The 14,195-nt window shown below is 46.8% G+C and overlaps 1 protein-coding gene across 4 annotated transcripts in view; it reads left to right on the forward strand.

Annotated features, from left to right (window-relative positions):
* MDGA1 (MAM domain containing glycosylphosphatidylinositol anchor 1) overlaps positions 1–14,195 on the forward strand; it is a 165,643-nt gene that overhangs the window by 53,238 nt on the left and 98,210 nt on the right. For all 4 annotated transcript variants that reach the window (XM_040059100.2, XM_040059099.2, XM_040059096.1 and 1 more), the window contains 4 exons: positions 2,723–2,919; positions 5,725–5,857; positions 10,595–10,864; positions 11,258–11,587. In XM_040059100.2, coding sequence (XP_039915034.1) covers positions 2,723–2,919; positions 5,725–5,857; positions 10,595–10,864; positions 11,258–11,587 — 930 coding nt within the window. The remainder of the gene's footprint in view (positions 1–2,722; positions 2,920–5,724; positions 5,858–10,594; positions 10,865–11,257; positions 11,588–14,195) is intronic.

Raw genomic sequence — 14,195 nt, forward strand, 5'->3', positions numbered from 1 at the left:
GAACTGTGGGGCTAATGGGGTGGCCAAGGGCTTTCTCATACTAACATCTACTCTGCAGATGGACTTGGTACTGCACCTCTGTTCTGCTCACTTGGTTTTTGGGGAGGAGAGACTATTTTCTGCTAGTATTTGCACTAGGTACAAGGGAACACATGGGAAAAGCCACAGTTTTTAATTGAACGCTCACCCAGGCAACCTTCAGCTGAATGAACCAGAATTTGAAAAAAAAAAAAAAACCCGCCTTCTTTGCCTGCGTCCCATTTTGTAGTTAGAGGTAAGTAATCACCCTCGTGTGTACCTTGGTGTCCTTGACAGCTGCTGCTAGTCTTCAGTCGTACTTTTAGTGCTCAACAGTGAGGTTGCGCAGAGAGCATCGTGGTGCCAAGAGGATATTGAGCTGGAAACACTGACCCGTGTAGCATGATATTCCTCTGCCCCAGGTGGGCATCTGTGAGACTTTAAAGTATTGGTTAGATACTGGCAGAGAGACAGCCGCTGTTCTGAGTATTTCCGTGTGGGAGAGAGAGAAAGAAAAGAATGAATGTTTACAAGTATTTATTGTGCTTGAAACATCCCATGTGATCATCTCCATGAACAGCCTTGGGCCAAATTTATCATTTGAGCAGTTCACTGAGATCAGTGGCATTACTCGTACATCAAGGACATACACGTTGTTGTAGGCCTTATTTTAGCTTTTCTCAAGAGGCCTAGACCTAGAGCTGACTGTTACAAAAGAAGGCTGAAGGATTCCAAGGAGGAAAGTTTTAGCAGCCAAAGAGAAGGAGGTGTTTTTTGTGGGGGGAGTAGCTGGGAACCAGAAGACTGGAATGGTGAGCTGCTTCTTTGGTTAGTAAGGGAAGTGTTTTACCCGCTGAGAAAGAATCTCAGCAGGATGGTAGCTACAGAGTCACTCGTGAAGTTTAAACAGATAGAGGAGGGTTAAGGACAAAGATGGAGGAAAAGAGGAGAGGTTGTGCTCAGGGTCCTGGTCCAAAAGAATTTGATGTTCAGTCACCCTCTGGCCACATGAAGACAGCACTATATGGAGAGGAGACTTTTTTTTTCTCATCTACATATGTTTTTCTTCAGCGTGGGTGTTTTTTGGTTGGTGGAATGTTTTTTCTGGGATATATTTTGTGTCTTCTCATTATTCTGTTAATGGCTCTGCTCCTGTCTCTGAGCTACGGTCAAGCAGGCAAGTTTCAGGTCGCATAACAATTGCTGTCTGCCGAGCACACAGCTCATTAAAAGACGCGAATCCACAAGTTGACACTTGTGATTCAGAAGGGAGCATACGTTGTTGCTATGGCATGTTAGCAGAAGCTCATCCCTGCTTCCTTCTTCCTTTCTGGAAGTCAGATCTCCATATTTCCAAATCTGTAAAATAAGATGCTGTGAAAACTAGGTGGCATGGGAGGGCAGGAGGTGATGAGAGCATTAGCATGTGCAGAGGATCGTGCTGGCAGCACAAGAGGATACTGGGTACAAGTACCTTGGTTTCCTTGCAGCTGAAGATGGGGTTGTAACACTCCTGAAAATACAGAATTGCTTCAGCTTGAGCTCAAAAGGTGCCTTATAAGACATACTTAAATACACAGGGACTGATTTCTAAAGGGCCAGTTCTTGTCAAGAGGGATCTTTACATTTAACCTCAGTCTCAAAGTGGTTTTGTGACGAGAAAGATCCACTGCCTCTGAGATGTCCAACATGCTACCTTGATGTTCAAACATTGACATGCACTGCAACTTGGGAGAAAATCATCCCTTTTTAGCAGGTGGGCAGCTGTAGGGGGGCCAGTATGCTCTGTGTGGATGGAGAAAATGCTCTCCCAGCAGGGCTGTTGCTTCTTGCAAGTGTAGCCACTGATAGCCATTGATTCAGTCGTGATGGCTGCGTGTCTGGTGCAGGTAGAATAAGGGACTTTGAAAGGAGCATCTTCTGCAAAGAAAGAGAACAAAAGAATCCGATCAGTTTAGGGTGGGGTAATAGGAGTTGCAGTGACTAGAAGTTGCCAAAGAAGGGCAGTTGATACAGGCTTCAAAGAACATACACAGAGGGTATTTAATAGGAAGAGAGAGAAATTATACATACCTATTAAAGTGTTTTGCCTCTCATGTTTCCATGACTCCCCATGAGATTTGGTCTGCCTAGCAGACTTTCCAACTCAGCTCCTTGATCGTGTCCTGATTTTTCACTTTCATTCCTTGCCTTGAAGGTTCATCATGTCACTTGTATGGACATCTCACAGACATGGGATAAGCCCCATGATTTTAGGAGGGATTTGGGAACTGGAAAATGGAGAAATTATGATGGAACAGAGCTTTTTGGGATCCTGCTGATCTCTCACTGAAGTAGAAAATGGTGATTTTCAGTAGGGGAGGTGCCGTTGGTTAGGGTGAGGAAGCCCACTGCTCTGAGACACATTTGCAGGCAGATGGTGTTTTGAGGACTGCATGGTGATCTGCAAACCATGGACTGCTTTCAATTCTCTGAAGGTCTGTGTGGTGAGCAGGAGGATTCTGGCTTCTCCTGTGTGTTCCCTTTAGATATTGGTTGTATTACCTGCCCTCAGATCAGCTCTTAAATCAGCAGTTGTCATCAGCCAAATGTGCGGGACCTTCCCCTCTCCTCAGTGGTACCTGGAGCATCATCTGCTCTGCAGGCTGTACATGCAGAGCAGGCTTTGCTAACAGTGGCTGCGACCCTCCTTGCCCCCTTCCAGATCTAGATGAACCTGTTCTCACCGTTCACCAGACCATCAGTGATGTACGTGGCAGCTTCTACCAGGAGAAGACAGTCTTCCTCCGCTGCACTGTCAACTCCAACCCGCCAGCTCGCTTCATCTGGAAACGTGGAGCTGAGATACTTTCTCACAGTCAGGACAATGGTGTGGACATCTATGAACCCCTTTACACACAGGTGAAAATAAGCAAACCTCTGCTGACTTGTGTTGAGTGTCTTGCTGATGCCGGGCACTGTGGTGGGTGGTGATTCCTTCCCTGCATGGACTATGATGCTGGGCAGAGGGTGCAGGCCACTGCAAGGAGCACTGCCTCCAGAAGGGCTGGTAGATCTTCCTTCTGCGTGCAGATTCCCAGGGTACAAGAGGAGCAGAGCAGTAGTGGGGAGTGTGGCCTAGGAGGGCCTTTCCCTTTTTATCGCCGTCCCTGAGAGCAGTAACACATCTCCCCTGCTGAGGTCATACAGCTGTTGGATGGCTGAGATTTAAATCCAGATAATCGCAAGATTGGGTTTCCTTTATCTCCCATCACTATTTTTTTTGTTTTCTTAATTGAGTGTCCAGGCTCCATATATCAGGGAAGGGCTTCCTGTTTAGCAGTGTGAGCAAATGGCAGGCATTGCTCATTGCCATGAGCTTTTTTAATGGCCACAAGTGATGGGGAGCCCAACTGCCTGGGCGCTTCCTGACTGTTGTCCTGTGACAAGGTGTCCACATCTTTTCTCCTCCTGCTCGCCTGTGTTGGACTTGCCCTGCACAGGCAGGTTTCCCCTGTGAACACCACTTTCTTCACAGTAATTAGCCTGCCAAGGCAATGGGAGATGGAAGGGAACTTTGCTTTTGCTGGGGCACTCTGGGCATGTTATCCTAAGCTGATCTTGGGATCTGAATGTCCTTTAGATGCTCATCAGCCAGAATACTTCCAGCAAGGCTGCTAGGGAGTGCATGGCAGGGATGGGTGGGAAGGGAGGGCTGAAAGGGCATCTCCCCAGGGCACCTGTTTCATCCCAAGCACCTTCCTGCATTCCCAAAGCTTGGCCAAGAGCACATTCTGGCTGAGTTTGATTTCTGAGCAGTGCCCCAGGCAACCTTTAAGTTAATGTAGTCATGTTCATATTTTATTGAAACACACCATCTCTGTAGGTCATGGAAATGGGCATCCAAATGGAAATATTCAGGGGATGAGGAGGGAGGAGAGAGCTGCAGGTTAGCGGCAGATTTGCAGAAACACTGTAGGTCAGCGCTGCTGTTTGGCCCTGAAGACAGCTTTGTCTGTGTGCTGTGTGGCTCCCAAGGACATCCCTGGCCTTGGAGGAAGCCACCATGGGCTCTTCCAGTTTTCACTAGGCTCAGTGTAATTAGCAGGATGTCTTAGGACTTGGGATATTTTCTCTAGCTAAATAAGGCATCTGGCAAAAATTCACAGTGTTGGAGCATTAATGTTTAAATGACCCAGCGTACTGCAGCTCCTGTCGGGCAATGCTCCTGACTTGATGGGTCATTCCCAGCTCTGGAAGAGGGTGTTGGGACTGCTGTGCTCAGACAGGCATGCTCTTGAGGTTCTCTCATTAACATCAGCATAAGCCTATAAGTTTGGGTTGGTAAGGGTTGAAGTTAACAAAGACATACCTGGGCAACATTGTTGGAAGGGGAAAATCGTGCTGGAATGTTTAATAAAGTACCCTTCACTGGAGTTTGCAGTGTTGCCTTAAAGATGAACCTCTATCAGTGTCAGGTTTGAAAAGGCTTTTCAAACCTGACACTGATTAAAAATGAGGTGAAGACTTCACTGTTTGAGCTTTTTAAAACTTACTTACCCTGAGGGTTTATACACATATACTTAAATTCACTAATCAATAAACAGGATACATAAGACCCTGTAAGTATGTAGATGACATGCATATCATAAATGCCGTAATTTATGCCTTAATTTGTGTGGCATAGCAACAATTCTCAGGGGACAGGACTTTCCTAGGGTTATCGGTGTCCTAGGTTTTATCATTCTAATTTACTCATTTCACGTCCTTGTTCTCTGCATATTAGCATTCCTGAGCTCATTGTCCAGTCCCTTGAGGTTGTCCTCGGGAGGATTTGTCATGCTGACATCTCCTCACACTTGCAGGCAGTTATGGAATGGTTTCTCCAAAAGAGATTTAAACAAACACGAGTGGAACACAACAGCAGCAAGCTGTCAACAGAAGACATATGAGTTGCAGGGTGTGCAAACCGTAGGATGATTCTCAGAGCTTTCTGCATTCCATAAATAAAAGTCTACAGAACACGTCTATTGTTAATGTAACGACTTGATTCTGTTTCTATAACAAACCAGTAACTAATGGAGTGCAGGCAGTGATTTTATTTGTTACCTTAGAATGAGAAAAGGCTATCAAAGTCTCTGCAGTCACTCTGGATTTACATCAGCGTAAATGAGATTAGAATCTGGAGAAGAGGGAGCAGAAAGTTTTGGAAGTTCTTTGAGTATTTCTCTGAATTTTTTTTTCCTCCCTGTACTGCCGATTTCTAGAGCATAACTGTTGAACTTGTCATATTTAGGCCAGTATTAATGAGAGCCTCAGTCTGCTCTGATTTACTTTGGTCTGGTAATGTGGAGTCCCCAGTTATTTCCTTTGGGTTCCTACTGACATCTTGGAGTCTGTTCTGGGATGGTTAAGCTTTGCCATGTTCTAAGAGATGTTTCTGGCAGTAGTTGAGAAATTATGCCCAGACCTGTTTGTCAGTGCTTTCAGGTCATGTCAGTCAGTAAATGACTGCTTTGTAAAACCGTGGAGGTGAAATGGCCACAGCAAACATTTTGTGTCTCCTTTGTATAGAGCTGTGGGAATTTGAAATCTGCACAGTTCCCTAAAATTTTCGTGGGAGCTGTTGGTAGTCTGTAAACTTTGGGACAGCATATGGGCTTGGAGTGATGATCTGTGCTTTGGACACCTGTGTCTTTTTTTGGCCTTATTTTTCCCAAATCCCAGGGTGAAACCAAAGTCCTGAAGCTGAAGAACCTTCGACCTCAGGATTATGCCAGCTACACCTGCCAGGTGTCCGTCCGCAATGTCTGCAGTATCCCTGACAAATCCATCACCTTCCAGCTCACAAACACCACAGGTAAGGGGGGACTTGAAGGGTCCCTGTGACCCTCTGACCCTTCACCTCCTCAACAGCCATGTACTCCAGGAGGATAAGGCAGCACTCTGTCCAGGGTCTGCAGCACCTTGACCTCATTTATGTGGCTGCTGGGATTACAGATCCTTCACATGCAGCTCTTGTGGCCAGGGCTGCTCTAGTTTCTCGTAGCACTGCATGTAGCCACTGCCTTGGCCAGGCCTGCCATGAGATCATTAAAACACACTACGTGTAGGTGTTGAGGCACTATGTAGCTTCTAATTCCTACCCTGTTTTATTTATTTATAATTCTAAGTGACTTTAAAAATAGATTTGATACAGGCTAGAGTGGGACAGTGCTGCAGGAATTCTTACAAATAATTCATCCTTGTGTGACTCCAGCCTGGTTTGCCAGGCTGTGCTCTGAGCACCTCCCAGGTAATGGGCTCTGCTGGTGCCAGTGTTTGTGCAAAGCATACATCTCCAGTGCCTTCCCAATAAATAAATTTTACACTCATATTCATACTGGCAGTGCTTGAAGGCATCTCCAGTTGAGAGCAGATTCAGCTTGGTGCCTCTTGCTTGACATGCAATAAGTGAGCAGTAACCGGGTGTCACATATCAAATACTGGCAAGGACTTGATTGCAACCTGTCCATTAAAAAAGCCTGAACCAAAACCACACACACAATAAAAAATCCCCACCTGCAAAGCCCCCATGTGTGTTGAATATTTGCAAATAATAAGTAAATGTCAGGAAATTGCTTCCAGCCTTGGGGTATTCCATGATCAGAGAGAAAGGCATTGTAGCTGTTTGAATTATTCACCTCTCTAATATAACACAAAGCAGTTTGCATCCCTTGTGTCATCTTTGTGCAGTGGAAACAGAACTTTTTTTGATGTTGTTAACTGTTGACAGGATATTGTTGATATTGTTTAAATTATGTTTATTGAGCTGAGTTCCAAGGTGCTGAACAATAGTTGCCTCATTTTATGTAGGAAAAAGAAAAATAATGAGCTTAAGAAAGTGAATTATATCTAATGTCAGAAAAAAAGTATTCTCTCTGTAGTAAGATCTCTGAACATGTCTCGAACAACTCACCCTATTAGCTGAATTTCTCTCAGGATGAGAGTGTAGCAAATGTTGAAATATTCCCTTTAAAAACTTCCATTCATGATGAAGAAAGGGGTCTTATACAGCTCTTCTTCCCTGTGTACTGTTACCTTGGAAGGGTTAGAAAATCAAATTTCTCTTCATGTCCACTTCCCCTCCCAGCCCAAGCACAGGGAAACTACTCTTCATTTCGGTCCAGCCCCTGTACTAAGTGAATGGGGAAAATGTATTTTCAGATTGTACTTGATGACAAGTCAGCAATATGGCTCAATTTACACCAGCTTCTTAAGCACATCTATCTAGGGGGTTTTCTGGTTTTTTGTTGTGGGGTTTTTTTTGGTTTTTTTTTTTTTCCCCTCCTGTTTTTTAATTATAGATGCATATTTATACATAGTTACAGTGGAGCCTGGCACTACAAGCTCAAAGGGGCCAGGGAAAATGTGTTCTTAGCAAATTGTATTAAAAGTTGGCAGGGAAAATGAAGCTGGCATTGCGGTGTGAGCAGGGTTTGTGTTAAATAGCACGGCTATATTTAACATGAAATATTAGATGGGTTACTTGCCCTGTAGGTAGTATTGTGCATAGATGAGGAAATATTTAAATGAAATTCTTTAATTCTCTCCTCTTTTGCCTAGGTCTTTTCTGTTCCACTTGTGCTGTCACAGCTTCTCTAGTCTTGGCTGTGCCCAGAATCCTGAGCAGGTTCTCTCAGGATGCCTTTGCCTTTATAACTGAGAAGGGGCCAAAAGGTGCTGAAATGCTTGGAAATTTCTCTCTCTTAAATGTTTATAGTCCAGGCACTTCAGGCCTTGAGGTGAGTTGGAGGGTCAGGTCAGCTCAGGCCAGGGGAATCTCCTCAGCTCATTTGTTGTACCTCGGCTGGCTCCTCAGTGTCCTTTGGGCAGATCATCGTCTCTGGTGAGGAGATGGGTTTCTCCCCAGCTCTGTTCAGCAGCTTGGGCCTTGCAGCAGGGAGTGGGTTCTTTGTCTGCAACCTTAGTGGGAAGGAGATGTCCCTGCTCCCTCTCTGTTCTGCTGCTGTTGCCTGGCTCCAGAGCAGCAGGTTGGGTCCACAGAGCCACAGCACCAGTTCAGCACCAGGCTGACATCACCTGCTCCAGCAGGGTCAGCCTGACTTCTCCCCCTTCCTCAATTTCTGCAAAATTAAGCAGCCCAGCTGGTTAATTCTCCTCCGGTTTTACTGCAGCAAATTGGACTTCAAAGGGAATTGAAAGCGATTCTTTGTTTTTAATGGTCCCCTCGCTGCTCGGCAGACTCCGCCAGCAGGTTTTCTGAGCCAAGAACAAAAGGAATTGCCACAGGTTACAAATAAATGAGAATCATCTCCTGCATAACAATGTCTGCAGTCTGGTAACCTCTGTCTGCTGATGGGAGTGGGGAGTGGTAGCCCACGCAGGCTGCCACAGCCAAGGCTCCATTTTGGGTCATGTCATGGGAGCTTGCTTCTTGGAGCTGTGCAGGTGACAGATTTGCAGTTTCCCTGCCTCATTCATGCATGCACACACAGCCTGCCCTGATGCAGCGTTTGCACCAGCATGTCACCTTTTTAACATGCTGTCTTGCCCAGAGATGGGCAAGATGAGTGTGGGTCAGATATTTGTATATCCAACCCTAAGTCTACAAGAGCTCTAAATCTTAACCAGAGCCTGCAGGACCTCTAGTTTGTGCTCCCCAACTCTAACAGCTTCTCTCTGGACAGGGGCTGGTCTCAGGCTTTCTCTGTCTCTGACAGGGATGGATGGAGATTCCCAGGCAAGATGCTGCATCTGCCAGTTTGTGCACTGTGAGCCTGAGACCAGTTCAATGTCCGAGGGCAGAAACAGCTATTTGGTGTCAGCTGCTCTGAGTTAGTGACAGGAATGTGTCCTGCCCAACCACGGTGAGTTGAGCTATTGCCATTCTGGGCTTCATACTGTCTCATGAAACCATCCGGAGCTTGGTGAGGATGTACAAATCCTTCCTTTGCTATTTAATAGGCACTAACCCTTGCACCCTATTTACAACACTCCTGCAAAGAGACCTGCCAAAGTCTCTTTGGGTGCAGGCTGTGGCCTCCAAAAATTCAAAGGCTCCAACCACTGGCATCAAAATGGCCAGTGCAGGCAGCAGAGGAGCCACCTTCTTCCTTAGGCATAGCTGGCCACCTCTGACACAAACAGCGTGTGCAGTGGCCAGGGAGGACATTATATTCAGTACACCAAAGCAATATCCCAGCCTGGCAGTAGTTGTGCTACTAAATTATGGCACTGGTGCTGAGGAGAGAAGAGTCCTCCTCGCCTTGTTTGTATGGGCTGTAATTCAGAGATCCACCACAAATCCAGCACAGCTCATTAACACAGGGTCCAGGGAGAGAAGAGGCAGAAATAATGATGCCGTTAAATCAGGCTTCATGAATATGGAACAATGTCTTATTTTGCATTATTATGGCTGTTACTTAAAACATACTCCCTGCTTTTTTTGCTGGGGACTGCTACTTTCTCAGCTCCGTCTGGATGGAGGCGGTGATAGTGCTCATAGAGGCTTTGAAAGAGTTTTCATGGAATGAAATAGAGAATACAAAGGGAAGGATTTGGGATCAGTTCCTGGTGAGGGCTGTCGTGAGAAGGGTGCAAAAATAAAATAAAACCAAAAAAAGTGGGTACCGGGGCATTCAAAGGAGAGGTTGTCTAGACACTTTGGTCAGTCTCAGCTCAACTGAATGTGAAGGAGAATTGCTGTGATTGTGATGGCCCCCAGAAAAGCATATTAGACACCTGAGGAGGTGAAGGAGATTAAGAGCAGGTTCAGAGCTGCTGTTAGTGGTCGATTAAAGGTGCAGACATGTCCTGATCTTCCATACCAGTCTCTGAGCTGCAAGGACTATTGCCTGGCAAAGCCTTTGCTTCTCAAAGATGTCCAGTTGGGTGTGAGAGGTACAGGTAGAGAGGGATAGCTGAGGATAGCTTTTTTTAGTGATAGACCTTCCCTAAAGCTCGCTTCTTGAGATGGAAACTCTGAATGAGAGGAACGGTTTAATGCCAGCTGTCCTTGAGTATAAGCAGTGGTTGGGTTCAGACAGGCTCCTTTGAGGCTATCCTTTCTCCTTCACCTCTCCATCAAGGCTAGAGAGGCTTCCATTGCCCTTACGCCTGGCTGCAGTTGTTTGCATCAGGAGTCAAGAAACTCCAGGCCTTTCACTTGGGTTTTTCACTGCCAGTTGTTGCCGGTTTGCCCCCCTATATGTGCAGAGTGGATTTATTGGGCTTTTCTTCTGACCTGCAGCCTAAGCCATAGAGAACCTGCACTGAGCACTGATAAAATGTTATAGCTGCTTTGTGCCCCAGTCCTAAGCACCACTGGTAGAATGTTTTCTGGGGCAGTGTGAGGTCCTGCCTGCTCTGTTTCCTAGCCATAAAAGAGCAGAGTGTTCTCACTCAAATACATGGCAATGATCACGCTTTAGATTCACAAACACCTCATATTTGTAATCAATTCATAAATCTTTCCAGCTGTCTCTACTCAAACCAGCCATCAACAAGAACAAATCATAAAAAGTATGAAGCTGTGCACAGGCAAGTGGATGGGCCTTTCTCAAGCTCTGAAGTGTCCCTCTTTGTGCTTTTCCAGCCCCACCTGCTCTGAAGCTATCTGTCAATGAGACTCTGGTGGTCAACCCCGGTGATAACATCACTATGCAGTGCTCTCTGACGGGTGGTGACCCACAGCCAGAGGTGGTTTGGTCCCACTCTCCTGGCCCAATGCCTCCCAATAGCCTTGTGCATGGAGGCAACCTCACCCTCTGGAGGATCCGCGTGGAGGACTCGGGCTACTACAACTGCACGGCCATCAACAATGTGGGGAACCCAGCAAAGAAGATTGTGAACCTGCTGGTGCGGTGTAAGTTGCTGTTTTTCTCTGAGTGTGTGTTTTCAGGCAGCGGGGGAATTGCCTTGCTCCTGGCTTTTCTCATACAGCTGAGGGCGAATGTGATATTTACTAGTAATTAATATTCTGGAGAGGTGCCTGTGCAAGTTTCTCTGCTCTCAGACCAACGGCTGTGTAAGCACTGCTTGCAGCTTCATCCTGGGCTGTAGCGTTTTCCTGAATTGGATGGTCCCAGACTGCCAGAAGTGGGGCCCTTGGGACATTTTGTGGGAACGTAAGTGGGAGAGGTCTTTGGGCAGATTTTGCATGGAAATGTTGCCTTCCTAAGGAGCAAAGAACAGTTTTCCTGTCCCGTGCAAGATACTTTGATATCCCTGACCAGTTTTGCTCTTCTGTTCATCTCAGCCATGAAGAATGCCACATTCCAAATCACTCCTGATGTGATCAAAGAGAGCGAGACCATCCAGTTAGGGCAGGACTTGAAGCTCTCATGCCATGTAGATGCTGTCCCCCAGGAGAAGGTTGTCTATTCGTGGTACAAGAATGGAAAACCAGCCAGGTTCTCAGACCGGTTGCTCATCACCCGCAATGACCCCGAGCTCCCACCTGTGACCTGCAGCTTGGAGATTATTGACCTGAGATTCAGTGACTATGGCACCTACCTGTGCGTGGCTACCTTCCAGGGAGCACCCATTCCTGACCTCAGCGTGGAGGTGAACATCTCCTCAGAGACAGGTGAGCCTCTCTCTGGCGGGTGGGGACCCCAGGGGAGTGTTTGGCATCACCGGCTGCCCCACAGCCCCGTGCCTCTGGCTTTTTTGAAGAACCTCGCATGCATGTCTTGAATGCCAGCGGAGAAAGGTCTTACATCCTCAGGCAAGCACTTGGCTCAGAGTGGAGATGGGGAATAGTTACAACTTCTCTGTCAGATGTATTATGTACCAAGCACATGCTCCTTTATATTTTCTCCCTACGAAAAGTCCAAAGTTACAGAGATAGCTTTGCAGTGTGATTGTTCAAACAAACCTCCACACTGTGAAGGAAAGAAGTGGTGGTATTTCAGCAAATTTCAAGAAGAGAGTAAAAGAGAAAGAAAGCTGCTCTTTCTTCTCTTCGGCATTGTTTGTGGGGGATGTACCTTTTTTCAGAGTTGTGTCCAGGCTGTAAATTCTGTGAAGACTTAATGTTTGCTGGATTGCAAATGCAGTCTGTCTTGGGCACTCTCTGTAGGAGTCCCAGTGTTGTAAATGCCTCCCCCTTGTAAATGCCTCCCCCTAAAATCAGGGTCAGAGCTTCACCCCATGGCTCAGTGAGGACAGGACAAATATGTCAGTATTTGTCAGTTGCTTTGGGGGCTAAAGTCTAGGGTTTCAGGGCTTTCTGTTTCTGGGGAGCAGTGGGTCTGGCTGTGCTCTCCATTACATCCATGTCATTGTGCTGCCTTTCCAAGACCTTGAGGGTACAGCACAAAGAAGCACTACGTTAGTAATCAGATGAAGATTCCTCAGGGGAGTCAGCTGCCCACAGATTGTGACCTGCACCTTCACAGAATGTTACTTCTCAGTCCCTGGTTGTGCTGGATCCACATGTCAGGCTGATCTCACTCTTGATTCTGGATGCTGCTCTCTTCAGCTGCCCAGAGAAAAGTGCTACAACTACTGTTGATGTTTTGGGAAGCCCTTGTCTCCTATTAGAAGTACTGGGGCCAGCCTGCTCTCCGCAGGATCGCATCCAGTTCTTGTTGGCAGTCTGGAGACTGAGCCCTGACTGTGCCATGGATCCGCTGAACACTGGAGGATGGTCCTTCCTTCTGTGGACAGCCATGGAAGGTAGGACCTCTCCATGCCAGCTGACGCCAACCCTGTTACACCAACAAGGAATAAAACTGAGGGAACTCACCAATCCTGGTGCAAAATTGGCTTTCCCAAACCTATGTGGCTGATACTGCCTGGAACAATTCTTTTTGCCCAAGATCACTAGATGGCAGAGTGCAGTTGTGTGTAAGACTCCAAGGGTAGGAGGCTGTGAAAAGCTGGGAGACCTTGGATGATTCCACCAAGAGGCTTCATAGTGTCTGTCACTGCAGGTCCAAGCACCAGCCAGTTGCTGCCTTAAGGAAGGTGTCTGTGGTGACAGGTTGCCCTGTGCCTGTCTGGAGGAGGATGAGACCCTTATGCTTGTGTGGATGCTGCCATTGAGGAAGGGAAGGAGAGCAGCCTGGGGCATTTTGTAGCCTCTCTTTGGCAGCCTGGGCCAGCAGGACTGCTTTGTGTCCCAGGGAATGAGAACAGCCATCCCTGCTGGAGCAGCCCTCCATGCAGCAGCCAAGGCTGTCCAACATGCAGCGTCTCCTCAGTCAGCAATGAGCCATCTCCAACATGTGATTCCCATATGAAACACCAGGTTTTCCCCAGACCACAGGATCAGTGCAAGAGGATGGCAGAAGGGGCTCCATGTTTCCCCACCGAGCAAAGCCTGAGCTTCTCGAAGTGGCAGCCTCCACCGAGCAGGTCCAAGGGGATAGCTTTAATTAAAAAAAAAAAAAAAAAAAAAAAATCTTCAAATGCAATTTACAACTTTACCTGTGGAGAAAATTGGTGCTCGCCAGGTGCATGGCTGCCTGCAGCGTCAGCACTGAAAGTGCTGTTGTCCTTTCACACCGTGCAGGAGAGGGTGTGATGAGATTCCCCAGCCCACAGGAGACCTGCAAATTGAAAATGTGGCCTCCCTGTTGCATAGGGAGGTCACTGCAGAGGGAGATTAGGCTGGATCCATCCTAAATTTGTTCATGAAGAGCTGCAGGCTGTAACATGTACAATTACCATAGCACACTCTCCTTTGCTGGAGCTGAATTGAGCTAATGTTGGTCAGACCAGCTTGTTACAGCTTCTGAAGTCCTATATTTTGATTTAAATGGAAACCGAGTACATGGCCCTTGCATTTATGGAAGTGTCAATCCAAGTGTTGCCACTGTCAGCAGGAAAGGCTGAAAAAGAAGCTTTCAGAAAAGATTGTGACCATATTTACTTCAGCTGAACTGTTGACTCTAAAGTCTAACACAAATAAATTGTCAATATTATGTGTGGTTTAGCACAAAAATCCCCTTCCTGGGTTCTTGGTGGAATTGGGGATGTGAACGGCAAACCTCTTCCCACTGACATCTCTGTACCCTGTATTCACTTGATTTCTTTTAAGCTTTGCTTATCAGCAATGTTTTGGTTGTCAGTTGATAGCTGGATATTTCTTTGAGTGTTACTGTGCCTCCAACTCCAGCCTCGACTTGGCAGCGATTCTGCTGGGTGAGCTCTTCCCAGCCTTGAAGGGATGCCAGGAGTGATTGTTG

This window comes from Hirundo rustica, chromosome 3, assembly GCF_015227805.2.
Source record: "Hirundo rustica isolate bHirRus1 chromosome 3, bHirRus1.pri.v3, whole genome shotgun sequence".
Lineage (NCBI taxonomy): Eukaryota > Metazoa > Chordata > Aves > Passeriformes > Hirundinidae > Hirundo > Hirundo rustica.